We start from the raw sequence: 12,277 nt of genomic DNA on the forward strand, positions 1-12,277 counted from the left end.
TTGAATACAAGGGTGAGAATCTTGAAGTCGATCCTCTCTGGGACAGGCAGCCGGTGCAGTCTGGCCAGGACTGGGGGGATCGGTGAGCGGAGTTTGGTGTGGGTGAGAATGTGGGCGGCAAAGTTTTGAATGTGGATTTTATGGATGGTGATGGATGGGAGACCGGCGAGGAGGGCATTAGAGTAGTCCAGCTGAGAGGTGACAAAGGCATGGACTAGGGTTTCAGCGGCTTTTGAGGAGAGGTATTGGCGGAGATGGGCGAAGCATCAGAGGTGGAAAAAGGCGGTGCTGGTGAGGGACCAGATGTGGGGGAGGAAGGATAATTGGGGGTCGAACCTGACAGTTTTAGGGAGAGGTCGGGCAGGTGGAGGAGGTGAGAACCATGAGATTTCAGATGTTGACAAGAGTCAAAGAGTATGGCTTCCGTCTTGTCAACGTTCAGCTGAAGGAAATTTGCGCTCATCCAACCCCTGAGATCTGACAGGCAGCTGACAGAACATCAGGGGACTGAGGGTCACAAAGAGAGGTGGAAAAGTAGAGTTGGGTGTCATCTGCTTTCATGTGGAAGTGTACTGCGGATGACATCCCCAAGAGGGAACATATAGATCAGAAAGAGGAGGGGGCCAAGGATGAATCTGGGTATCCGCAGGTGACTGGGTGAGAGTGGGAGGAGAAGCCGTTTGTGCAGATGTACTGCTGGCGGTTTGTGAGGTAGGACTCGAACCAGGCGAGTGCGGTCCCACTGAGGTGGATGACGGAGGAAAGGCAATGGAGGAGGATGGCGTGATCGATTGTGTCGAACGCGGTGGAGAGATCCAGGAGGACAAGGAGGCAGAGGGAGCCCTGGTCACAGATAGAGAGGTTGTTGTTTGTGACTTTCACAAGTGCAGTCTCTGTACTGTGGGCGGAAACCGGACCGGACCTCGAAGAGGGAGTGGGAGGAGAGGTGTGCGCGGAGTTGATTTGCAACAATGCATTCTAGGACTTTTGCGAGGAAGGGCAGGTTAGAAGTAGGGCGGTAGTGGCTGGGGTTTGAGGGATCTAGGGAGGGTTTTTTGAGGAGGGGGGGTGATGACAGCAGTTTTGAGGGGGCAGGGACTGATCTGGAGGAGAGGGACTGGTTGATGACATCAGCCAGTAGTGGGCAGAGGAGGGGGAGCTGTGTGACCAGTAAGTTGGTGGGGAGGGGGTCGAGGCAGCAGGTGGTGGGTTTCATGGAGGTGATGGTGGGTGAGAGGAGGGAGAGATGGGGAGGAAGGAATGTAGGATGGTGGTCATGGTAGGAGCAGATGATGGGGAGGGTGAGGGGGACGGAGAGGGGGTGGTGGTGGGTGACAAAGGGCAGGTGGATGAGGCTGCCTGGCGGATGTTGTGAATTTTAGATGAAAAGAAGTCCATGACCTCCTCGCACTTGGCATTGGATATGAAGATTGAGGGGCCTGAGGGGGGGCACGGAGGAGGTAGCGGGTGGTGGAAAAAAGGATTTTAGGGTTGTGTTTAGCCTCCAAGATGATGTTGGAGTAGAAGCCGTTTTTGCGTGTGTCAAAGAACGGCGGTAGCTGAGGAGATGCTCGAGCCACAGTTGGCGGTGGACTGTCAGGCCAGTTTTCCGCCATCTGCGCTCGAGCAGCCGGGTTTGGGTTTTTAGGCAGCGGAGATGGTTGTTGTACCAGGGGGATCGGGTGGGTTTGGAGATGGTCCTGGATTTCAGGGGGATGAGGAAGTTGAAGGTGGAGGAGAGGTGATCATGGAGCAGCTGGACGGCTGCTTCAGCATCTCCGTGAGTGGAAGGCCAGAGGGATAGGATGTTTGATGATGTGAGGGCCTTTGTGAAGGTCTCATGGGGTAGCCTTTTCCAAGAGTGGTAGAGGATGGTTGAGGGCTTGGTGGAGGAGAGGGATGTGAGAGGAGAAGGAGATGAGGAAGTGGTTTGAGATGGCCTTGTCCACTATGCTGAGGTCAGAAATGTCAAGGCCGTGGGTGATAACGAAGTCAAGGGCATGACCACGGTTGTGGGTGGGTGAATTTATATGAAGGGTGAGGTTTAGGGAGGAGAGGAGCGCAGTGAAGTCGGCAGATGTAGTGCAAGGGGAGTTTAGGTGGAGGTTGAAATCTCCCATTATGAGCAGGAGCTCGGAGCAGAGGGACAGGGAAGAGAGGAGAGTAGAGATGTTTGTGTGGGAAGAGCCGGGGAGCTTAGGGGGCAGTAGACAAGGAGGGTTTTCAATGGGAGAGAGGGGTGGAAGAAGTGCTCGAAGGAGGGGAAGCAGCCAGAGGAGTAGGGGGTGAGACCAAGGGCGGCTTTGGAAATGAAGGCCACCCTGCCACCACGCTGGTTTGGACAGGGGGGTGTGGTGGAAGGTGTAGCCTGGAGGGGAGGCTTCCACTAGGGGACGGGGTCATTGGGGGAGAGCCAGGTTTTGGTGAGCCCAAGAATGTCAAGGAGCTCGTCCAGGATGAGTTCGTGGATGGTGAAGGCTTTATTTGAGAGGGAACGGACATTTTGGAGGAAAGTGTGGGTGGGTTTGCTGGAGGGAGGAGAGGGAGGAGAGAGTGATGCGGAGAGGATTTTGGGTTGTACAGGAGAGAGGGTTGTGGAGAGTGGTGTGAGTGGAGAGTTGGGGAGGGTATGTATGAGGGAGGGGGAGTTGGGTTTGCCTTAAGGAGGCGGTTTGAGCGGAGGGAGTGAGTGATGGGACACTTGGGGTCGCTGTTCTGGGACAGCCATTGCCGGGAGCCACGATGGGCCGGGCGGAGGATGCCCAGGCTGGAGCAGAGGGAAGTGGTGATGGGGTCGAGGAGAGAGAGAGAAGGTGGGGAGGGCGGTGGGAGAGAAGGACAGAGGGGGAGTAGCGGATAGAGGGGGGTGGGAGGAGAGACATAGAGGGGGAGGTGGGAGAAGAGGGATTTGGAGTGGAGGGGGAGGGGGAGGCTCGGGTCGGGACGGCAGCCAAAACGTGCATCCACAGACCGGGAGCGAGCGATCAGCGAGTCAGCATCAGCCCTCAGGCTCAGCCTCTCAGGTCATGAACGCGCTCTCTCTCTCTCTCTCTCTCTCTCTCCTTGGAAGGACGCATCCTGCTTACCTAATTCCGGAAAGTATTAAGCGCGGGTTGGTAAGAGCTACGGCTTGGGGGGAGCCCAGAGTGTGCGCTGGGGTAACTGCTGGAGTCTAACCAGTTAATACCGCATGAGCGTGAGACACGAGTCTGAAGAGCAGGTTTCTGCGCTAAATGGACAATGAGCAGCAATGTCAATGAGCTGTAATGACAGACAGAGACATTTCCCAGCTCAGTGTCGGAGCAGACGATCACTGTGACTGGCAGCCTGATACTTCGCGACCTGCTGCTTGCAATCTATCCAGCGGTGTTCGAGCTTAGCAACACAACCCCCCTCCCTCCCATCCCCCNGTTGAGACCCAGATAATTTACAGGAAAAATAGGTCAGTTAATTATCAACCAGTTCAGAACACAGCCACCTAACTGTAAACGGCTCTATCCTCGGGAGACACGTCAGTGGGAGATTTTACTCTGAGCTGGAATGATGGTGAGAGACGTTAGTAAATGAGCAGTAATTGCATCTGTTTGTCTCTCGCTTTCCTGGCTCCAGCAGGTCAGCTTGGGTTAAACAGTATGAAGAGCTGCTCAGAGATAATAATTTATTAATAATAATAATCGTCCTTGCATTTGATGCAGCGCCTTATCATGTTGTCGAGACTTCTCAGAGCGCTTCACAGGATATACGGTGAAGTGGAGTGACTGTGTATTTTGCGGGCAAATCGCGGCAGCCAGTTGCGGACAGCAGCGTCCCACAAACAGCCATGGAGTGAGTGACCACATTTTATGGGGGAGTTGTTGGTCAGGACAACGGCAGAGAGAAACTCCCTACTCTTTTCGAAAAGCGCCAGAGAATCTTAAACGTCCACCTGGACAGGCAGACGGGACCTCATCTCATCTGAAGGACGGCACCTCCGACCATGCAACACTCCCCCCCTCCCCTCTCCCCCCCACTACCACAGCACTGCAGTGCGGTGTCAGCCTAGACTGTCTGCTCACAGTCCCACCATCCTCAGTGTCTGACCACACAACCGTCGGACAGAGAGGTTACCATGCGGCCAACCGAGTGAGCCCAGGTGATTGTTTTTGTCAGCCGGGTGTCTGACACACGTGGAAACCCATCAACGGACTGAAGACTATCCAAACCGAGCTGAGAGTTCCAGGCCTCCCACCTACACACGGAAATCTCAGAGATAGATTGTTAAAATGGAATGCGCACACACTCGCTCTCTCTCTCTCTCCCTGGAGGGACGCAACCTGTTTACCTAATTCCAGAGAATATTAAGCGCGGTTTGGGCCAAGGTTTGGGGGGAGCCCAGAGTGTGCGTTGGAGTAACTGCTGGAGTCTAACCAGCTAAAACCGCAGAGCTTGCCATCGATGATTTAAGTTGCTGAAGAAACAATTTCAGAGTAACTCCCAGCAGAGCCGGGGAGAGCAGACTGACTGTCGGAGTCAGAACTTGTTAGCCTGAGGTTTGGGGACGTGTTTAATAAGCCTTTGAGTCAGGAATCTTCAAGTGGTTTGGCTCCTGCCAGACACCCCGCTTGCTCCTGTCTGCTCAGGATAGCAAATGAATTCCGTGCTGTGCCTTGAGAAGAGCGGCTTGTTCTATTAAACCTCTCATCCTCCCCTACCGCCCCCACCTCCTCCCCAAGGCCCAGATTTCCACCTGTTCTGAGCCAGTGAGACTATTCTGAATTAAAATTTAAAATGAAATGATCGAGCACAAATCCTGATCAGCCTGGCTGGTGGCTTGTTGGTGGAACTCGCAGCGAAGAGCAGTCACCGGGGGCAGAGATTCTATCCACTCAGCTCCTGTTATCACTGCAATCTAAAGCCGTGTTTAAAATAATGATAATAATCCTTACATTTGCTACAGCAAATACATGCCTGGAGGATGACCTAATGCACTTTGCAGGATTGTAAAGTATTTTGTAGGCAATTGCGACAGCCAATTTGCACACAGCAGTGTCCCACAAGCAATGGATGCCCATTTTGTTTGGGAATTGTTGGCGAGGACACCAGGAGAGAGAAACTGCCTTTAGAAATAACACAAGGGATTAAGGGATATGGGGATGAGGCAGGTTTATGGTATTAGCTGGAGTTAGATTAGAAGATCAGCCATGATTGAATTGCGGAGCAGAGGCTCGAAGGGCCGAATAGCCTACTCCCGCTCCGACATGTTATGTAAACAAAAAAAGATGTTGGCCCACTTCACACTGGTGGGGACACTCACTGTGACAGACACTCACTCTCCCCACTCGGTGGCACTTTAGCCTCTTGTTCCAGTCACCTGTGCAGCTGTCGATCACCTGCACTGATCACCCCATGTTACTAACATCTGACCTCGGACTCGCTCCCCATCAACCACTCCACCCTACTAACACGCCAGGGAGCAATTATGGCGCCCTGTAGCCTCGTGGTTACTGCACTGGCCTTGCAAGCGAGAGGACCTGGGTTTGATCCCTGGGCAGGGCAAAATCTCGGGCAAGTTTCCTTACTCCACGCGCCTCTGTTTACCCAACAGTAAGTAGGAACCCGGTTGTTAGTGGATTGGCGGATCGCTTTCTGGGGGTAATAATCCCTAAGAAAAATATTGGTCACTCAAACCACAGCTGTTTGTGGGACTCCGCTGTGCACAATTGTGCCTACCGGTTAGTGCTCCACAGGCAACAGATCACCAGCAGCCAATTCATTATAATTTTTGCAGTAAAATAATCTTCCATTTACATTTATATTTACCAGGAAGGGAAAGGGGGGGGTTTGGGGTGGGGGGAGAGGAGCCTCAATCTCCCATCTCATAGAGTCCTTTAGCTTTGTGGTTGAGCTCATCTCGCAAGTGAGAGGATCTGGGTTCGATTCCTGGGCACAGAGAAACGTTGGGCAAGTTTCCTTACTCCAATCGCCTCTGTTTACCGAGCAGTAAGTAGGAACCAGGTTGTTAGTCGATTGGTGGATTGTTTATCCAGGTGGTAACAATCCCTTTCCAAAAATAATAATAATGAAGTCACTCAATCCACGATTGTTTGTGGGACACTGTTGTGCGCAATTGGCTGCCATGTTTCTCCCACAAAATATAAAGTCAATTCATTTTACAATATACTCTGTGAAGCGCTTTGAGACGTCTTGAAGACATGATAAGGCACTGTATGAAATGCAAGGATTATTATTATACATGATTCTGGGTACTGGTCCATGGCCCGAGCCATCCTCTCCTTCAGGTCTCTCTCCTCCGGCAGGTTCTCAATGATGGGGACGACCAGAGTATCGTCAAACCTGGGGAGACAGACACAAACACCCCCCATCGTGAAACCAGGGGAGACAGACGCAAACACCCCCCATCGTCAAACCAGGGGAGACAGACGCAAACACCCCCCATCGTCAAACTAGGGGAGACAGACACAACCCCTACTGTTTGTGGGACACTGCTGTGTGCGTTTGCCCACAAAATATACAAGTATATTCTGTGAAGCCTTTGAGACGTCTGAAGACATAATAAGGCACTTTATAAAGCAAGGATTATTATTGAGGTTTAACGCAGAATAACACGGGACGCAGCGAAGACAGGAGGTTTATGAAATAACTCGTCTCCCTGGTGAATGAGGTGAGACGCGAAGGTGTCTTTCAAGGTGTCTGTACCTGTAATAATCGGCAGATTGATCCTTCTTGATCCCTTTGATCATCTCCTGGTGTGTGATCCGAAACTCCTTTCCCGGGAAGAGGAGAGTAGCCATGACGGCAGCCTTGGAGTGAGTGTGTATAACAGCTCCAGACCCTGTAGGATTAGACAGCAGCCAAGAATGATCACACACCCAGCACCAGGGTAACACTGACAGCAGGCAGCAGCCACACCTAACCTCACACGTCCCCAGCCGTCATCGCTTAATGTCACATTGAAAGACAGATGGATGTTAAAGATCCCATTGGATCTTGAAACGAGAAGGGAGTTTCTCCCTCCAGGTGTCCTGGCCAAACAACCCCTTCCCTCCCCACACAGATAAACTGATCATTTACTTCATGGCTGTTTACGGAATCCCATAGTGGTTAATGCGCTCGCCTCGCTTTCTGGGGGTAATTTGGGTGATGAACTGCCTCCTGACTTCTCCTGAATGGCCGGGCGCTAATGTTAAGATGATGCCCCTTGTGCTGGATTCCCCACCAGAGGAAACAGTTTCTCTGTAGAGACCCTATCGAACCCTTTATCATTTTAAACACCTCAGTCAGATCACCCCTTAACTTTCTAAAATCAAGAGAATAGAGAACGTTTATGTGACCCAATAAGATTTCAGCAAACGGAATAAGATTTCCACAGAGTGATTATCTCCCCTCCTGAGCGTACTTTCAAAGCCAATACACCTCGGAGCCAGTACAGCTACGAGGAGCCCCCACGTACCTCCCCCCAAGAGGAATACCCATTAGTTGGTCATTTGACAGCTGAGAAGTTACCAAATGTTAAGGCAACTTGTGTCAACAGTTCGCATGCGCCGCCTACAGGTAACTCAGTGATACCACAGGAAGGAGGGAACACTCATCTCTGTACACCAAGTCAATCAATAACAGAAAGTCTGGATGAAAAAGGCCCCTCGGCTCATCCCATCTCTTCCCTCCAGACACCCCCCCACCATCCCCGTGCCCCTCACCCTCAGCATCAAGCTGCTTTTTAAATGAGTCCCAGTTTCCTGGCCTCAACCACCCTTCATGACAACCTTGTTCCAGCAGTTGATTTTCCTCTGTGTAAAGAAACCTTCCCGGTGTCTGCCCTGAAAACGTCCATATTAACTGTAATCCCATGTCCTCTTCTACCGTCTTGTTGGATCCTAAAGTATTATTCTGGCTTTACTTTTTCAATCCCATATAAGGTTCCGTCTGAGACGTCTTATCTCAAGACTGGAGAGCCCCGGCTTGTCTAATCATTGCATATAATGTGTAGAATGTTGCAAAACAAAAGCATTTAAAGGAATTGTCCATTTGGATGAGGGTTGTACAGATTTGTGATTATTAATTATTTCTTCACTTGCTTGCACGAAGACATTCAATTTATAATTACCACTTTTGCCAAGCTCAATTTCTTACAAGCTTGCAATTTCTTGCAAGTGAGACACCTGGGTTCAATTCCAGGCAGAGGGCCAAACCTTGGGCAAGTTTCCTTACTTCACACAGAGCCTAATAATAATCCCTCCAAAACAAAACAATAATAAATTGGTCATTTTCAATCCACGGCTATTTGTGGGACATTGCTGTGCACAATTGGCTGCCGCGTTCCGCCCACAAATATACAGTCAATTCACATTACAGTCTATTCTGTGAAGTGCTCTGAGACGTCGAGAAGACATGAAAAGTGCTATATCAAATGCAAAGATTATTATTAGTATTACAACTCATTCCTCTAACACTGGGGATCAGCCTCACTGCTCTCCTCTGGACTGTCTCTAGACCCTGGACAGCTCCTTACATCACATTGACCAGAACTGTCTGCAGTGCTCACGGTGAGGCTTGACCAGCCTGAGAATGATGTCTGGGGATCTGAACTCAACTGATTTAGCAACAAAGCCCAGCCTCCTGTTCACCTTATTTATTGCTGCCTCACACTGTGAATGATGAGTCAATCACTCACACTTGCTGGGGGGGGGGAGAAATCTATAGGTGTAAAATGATGAGCGATGAGTCATTTAAGATCTATATATCTCTCCCCCACCCAGCCAGTAACTCCACACCTCCCCGATGTCATCTTTGATGTCTCGGTGTTGATGTTATGTGGGTTGTGCTTGGATCTGGGAGTGTCCTCACTGCAGACCTTAGAGAATACCTTTTTCCTCTGTTGGGAGCTGAGATGGGTCGAGGCCACATTGCTTCATTTGCACTGCGATATCAAACAGGTAGTCATAACACTCACACCTGGGGGGAGAGAGTGAGAGTGAGAGGGGGAGAAAGAGGGGAAGAGAGAGGGTGGGAGAGAGAGGGGGGAACAGAAAGATAGAGAGAAGGAGGGAAGAGAACTGAATGGGGGAGAAAGAGGAGGAGAGAGAGGATGAGAGACTGAGAGGGGGCAAAAGAGAGAGAGTGCAAGAGTGAGATAGAGAAAGAAAAAAGGTGGGAGAGAGTAAGAGAGAGGAGAAAGGGGGGGGGAAGGGACAGAGGGAGAAGAAAGGGAGAGAGAGAGTGAGGAGAGAGAGTATGAGAGAGAGAGAGAGAGAATTCACTGGGTGAATGGCTCATCAGTCCTCTGTACCTTTAGATAACACTCGAGTCTCCCTCGTGCTCAGGACTGTTATACTCCCTGGTGGGAGATCATGTATCACCCCCAACATGTGGGTCTGTGGGTGTGTGGAGCTGAGTGTGAGTCCTGGTGTGAGTGTGAGTCAGTGTGAGCGCTGGTGTGAGTGTGAGTCAGTGTGAGCGCTGGTGTGAGTGTGAGTCAGTGTGAGCGCTGGTGTGAGTGTGAGTCAGTGTGAGCGCTGGTGGGTGAGCACATGGGGTGTCATGGTTACTAGGGCCGGTAGTGACGGACTCACATGGATTTGGCTTTCTGCCAAGTCTCCCCCCAGACATAGACACCGTGACGACGCACCAGCACTGCACATGATTCTGGGTACTGGTCCATGGCCCGAGCCATCCTCTCCTTCAGGTCTCTCTCCTCCGGCAGGTTCTCAATGATGGGGACGACCAGAGTATCGTCAAACCTGGGGAGACAGACACAAACACCCCCCATCGTGAAACCAGGGGAGACAGACGCAAACACCCCCCATCGTCAAACCAGGGGAGACAGACGCAAACACCCCCCATCGTCAAACTAGGGGAGACAGACACAACCCCTACTGTTTGTGGGACACTGCTGTGTGCGTTTTGCCCACAAAATATACAGTATATTCTGTGAAGCACTTTGAGACGTCGTGAAGACATAATAAGGCACTTTATCAAACGCAAGGATTATTATTGAGGTTTAACGCAGAATAACACGGGACGCAGCGAAGACAGGAGGTTTATGAAATAACTCGTCTCCCTGGTGAATGAGGTGAGACGCGAAGGTGTCTTTCAAGGTGTCTGTACCTGTAATAATCGGCAGATTGATCCTTCTTGATCCCTTTGATCATCTCCTGGTGTGTGATCCGAAACTCCTTTCCCGGGAAGAGGAGAGTAGCCATGACGGCAGCCTTGGAGTGAGTGTGTATAACAGCTCCAGACCCTGTAGGATTAGACAGCAGCCAAGAATGATCACACACCCAGCACCAGGGTAACACTGACAGCAGGCAGCAGCCACACCTAACCTCACACGTCCCCAGCCGTCATCGCTTAATGTCACATTGAAAGACAGATGGATGTTAAAGATCCCATTGGATCTTGAAACGAGAAGGGAGTTTCTCCCTCCAGGTGTCCTGGCCAAACAACCCCTTCCCTCCCCACACAGATAAACTGATCATTTACTTCATGGCTGTTTACGGAATCCCATAGTGGTTAATGCGCTCGCCTCGCTTTCTGGGGGTAATAATCCCTCCAAAATAAATGTGGTCAATCCACGGCTGTTTGTGGGACGCTGCCGTGCACAACTGGCTGCCGTGTTTCGTCCACAAGGATATACAGTCAATTCACTTTACCATATATCCTGAGAAGTGCTTTGAGACGTTTCAACAACGTGATAAGGCGCAGTATCAAATGAAAGGATTATTATTATTTATATTTGTGGTGTGCGCTGTCACTGCACTTTACAGTAAACCTTGTGACGCGGTTGTAAGAGATGTCAGTCATTGTTGGAGGACGGGGGGCCTGGTCTCACCTCGCTTGATGTATGCATTCATAAACAGAGGTGTGCACTGACTCTTCTTCAGCTTCTTGCAGGCTGCAGGAAGGCAGATATCTCGCTCCTCAATGTCACAAACAAACATGTCGTTTGGCTGAGAAACAGAGAGAGAGAGAGAAAGAGAGAGAGAGATGTTGGACAGATGACTACTTTCTTTCTGGCCAGCTGGGTGTCTGACACAAGAGGAAACCCATCACTATGGTTAAGAATATCCAAACCAGACTGAGCTCCACATGTGTGCCATCTACACAGGGAAATTTCTGGGTGTGGAATGCAATGCACACTCTCTCCCTGCACCCTGCTTATCGAATTCCGGAGAGTATTAGCCACAGGTTGGCAAGAACCGAGGCTTGGGGACCCCAGAGTGTGCGTTGGGATAACTGTTTGAATCTAACCAGCTAAAACTAGAAGGAATTTTGAGCCACTAGGAATAACTTATGGGGGATGGGGTAGGAACTGAGGTCTATCGTAATGCTGTGCCTGTCACATACCTGAATTCTCTCCTTCTGCACCCCCGAGGGACAAATGTAGATTTCATCCCTGTGAAGAGAAATAGTCAGAGTTAGACTGTGGGGCTTATTGGCAGAGGTTGGAGTGTGGTCTCAGTGTGAGCACAGTTCTGCTCTGGGTTTACTTTGAGTTAAAGGATCACATCACACAGCCTCAGCTTCTACTCGGTTCTATCCCACATCTGCGCCACCCACTCTGCCTTCCCCCACCTCCGCACCATCGCCCGGCTCTGCACGCCTTCATTACATCGAGACTTAACTAGCAAACTCCCTGCGTGTCGGCCTCCCAACTCCCCCTCCACAGTCTGCAGATCATCCAGAACTCTGCAGCCCGTGTCCTCTCCCGCACCAGGCTCCGTGACTCTTATCACCCCCATCCTCGCCCGACTCCACTGGCTTCCCATCACTCAGAGGATATAGTTCAAGATCCTGGTCCTCGCCTTCAAAGCCCTCCATGGTCTTGCTACCCCCTACCTCTACGAGTCACTAACCCCCTTCCAGCCAGATTCATGTCCCCCGCCTCTCCTGCCCCACCATTGGCGGGCGGGCCTTCTGCCACTCTGCCCCTTCCCCCAGTCATTCCACCTCGCTGCCTCGCTTGCCTCCTTCAAGACCGATCTCAAGACCCTCCTCTTCGACCGTGTTTTCAATCACCCTGCTTCCCTCCTGCCCTCCACCCTCCCCAATCCCGACCCCCAGCTCGGGTCCAAAACTCTGACTATCCAGCGCCTTGGGATGTCCTCGCGACGTGAAAGGCGCTATACAAATGTAATTTTGTTGTTGTTTTCATTGTGTAGAAAGGAGCACAGTCTCGTTTGCATGCATTGCCATCTTAAGCCTGCCTCCAATGTCCTTGTTGCAGCGTAAAGCCAGAGCCTCTTTAAAACCTAGTCCAGTCACTGACCTCTTCACATCA

General features: G+C 51.0%; 1 protein-coding gene across 1 annotated transcript in view; it reads right to left on the minus strand.

Annotated features, from left to right (window-relative positions):
* Positions 1 to 7,289: 7,289 nt before the first annotated feature.
* Positions 7,290 to 12,277, minus strand: part of LOC103191577 (APAF1 interacting protein) — a 7,198-nt gene continuing 2,210 nt past the window's right edge. The window contains exons 3-8 of the mRNA XM_042341550.1: positions 11,344 to 11,392; positions 10,829 to 10,946; positions 10,105 to 10,240; positions 9,570 to 9,737; positions 8,864 to 8,952; positions 7,290 to 7,297 (exon numbers count right to left, since the gene is read on the minus strand). Coding sequence (XP_042197484.1) covers positions 7,290 to 7,297; positions 8,864 to 8,952; positions 9,570 to 9,737; positions 10,105 to 10,240; positions 10,829 to 10,946; positions 11,344 to 11,392 — 568 coding nt within the window. The remainder of the gene's footprint in view (positions 7,298 to 8,863; positions 8,953 to 9,569; positions 9,738 to 10,104; positions 10,241 to 10,828; positions 10,947 to 11,343; positions 11,393 to 12,277) is intronic.

Source organism: Callorhinchus milii, unplaced genomic scaffold (assembly GCF_018977255.1).
Source record: "Callorhinchus milii isolate IMCB2004 unplaced genomic scaffold, IMCB_Cmil_1.0 Scaffold17, whole genome shotgun sequence".
Taxonomy (NCBI): domain Eukaryota; kingdom Metazoa; phylum Chordata; class Chondrichthyes; order Chimaeriformes; family Callorhinchidae; genus Callorhinchus; species Callorhinchus milii.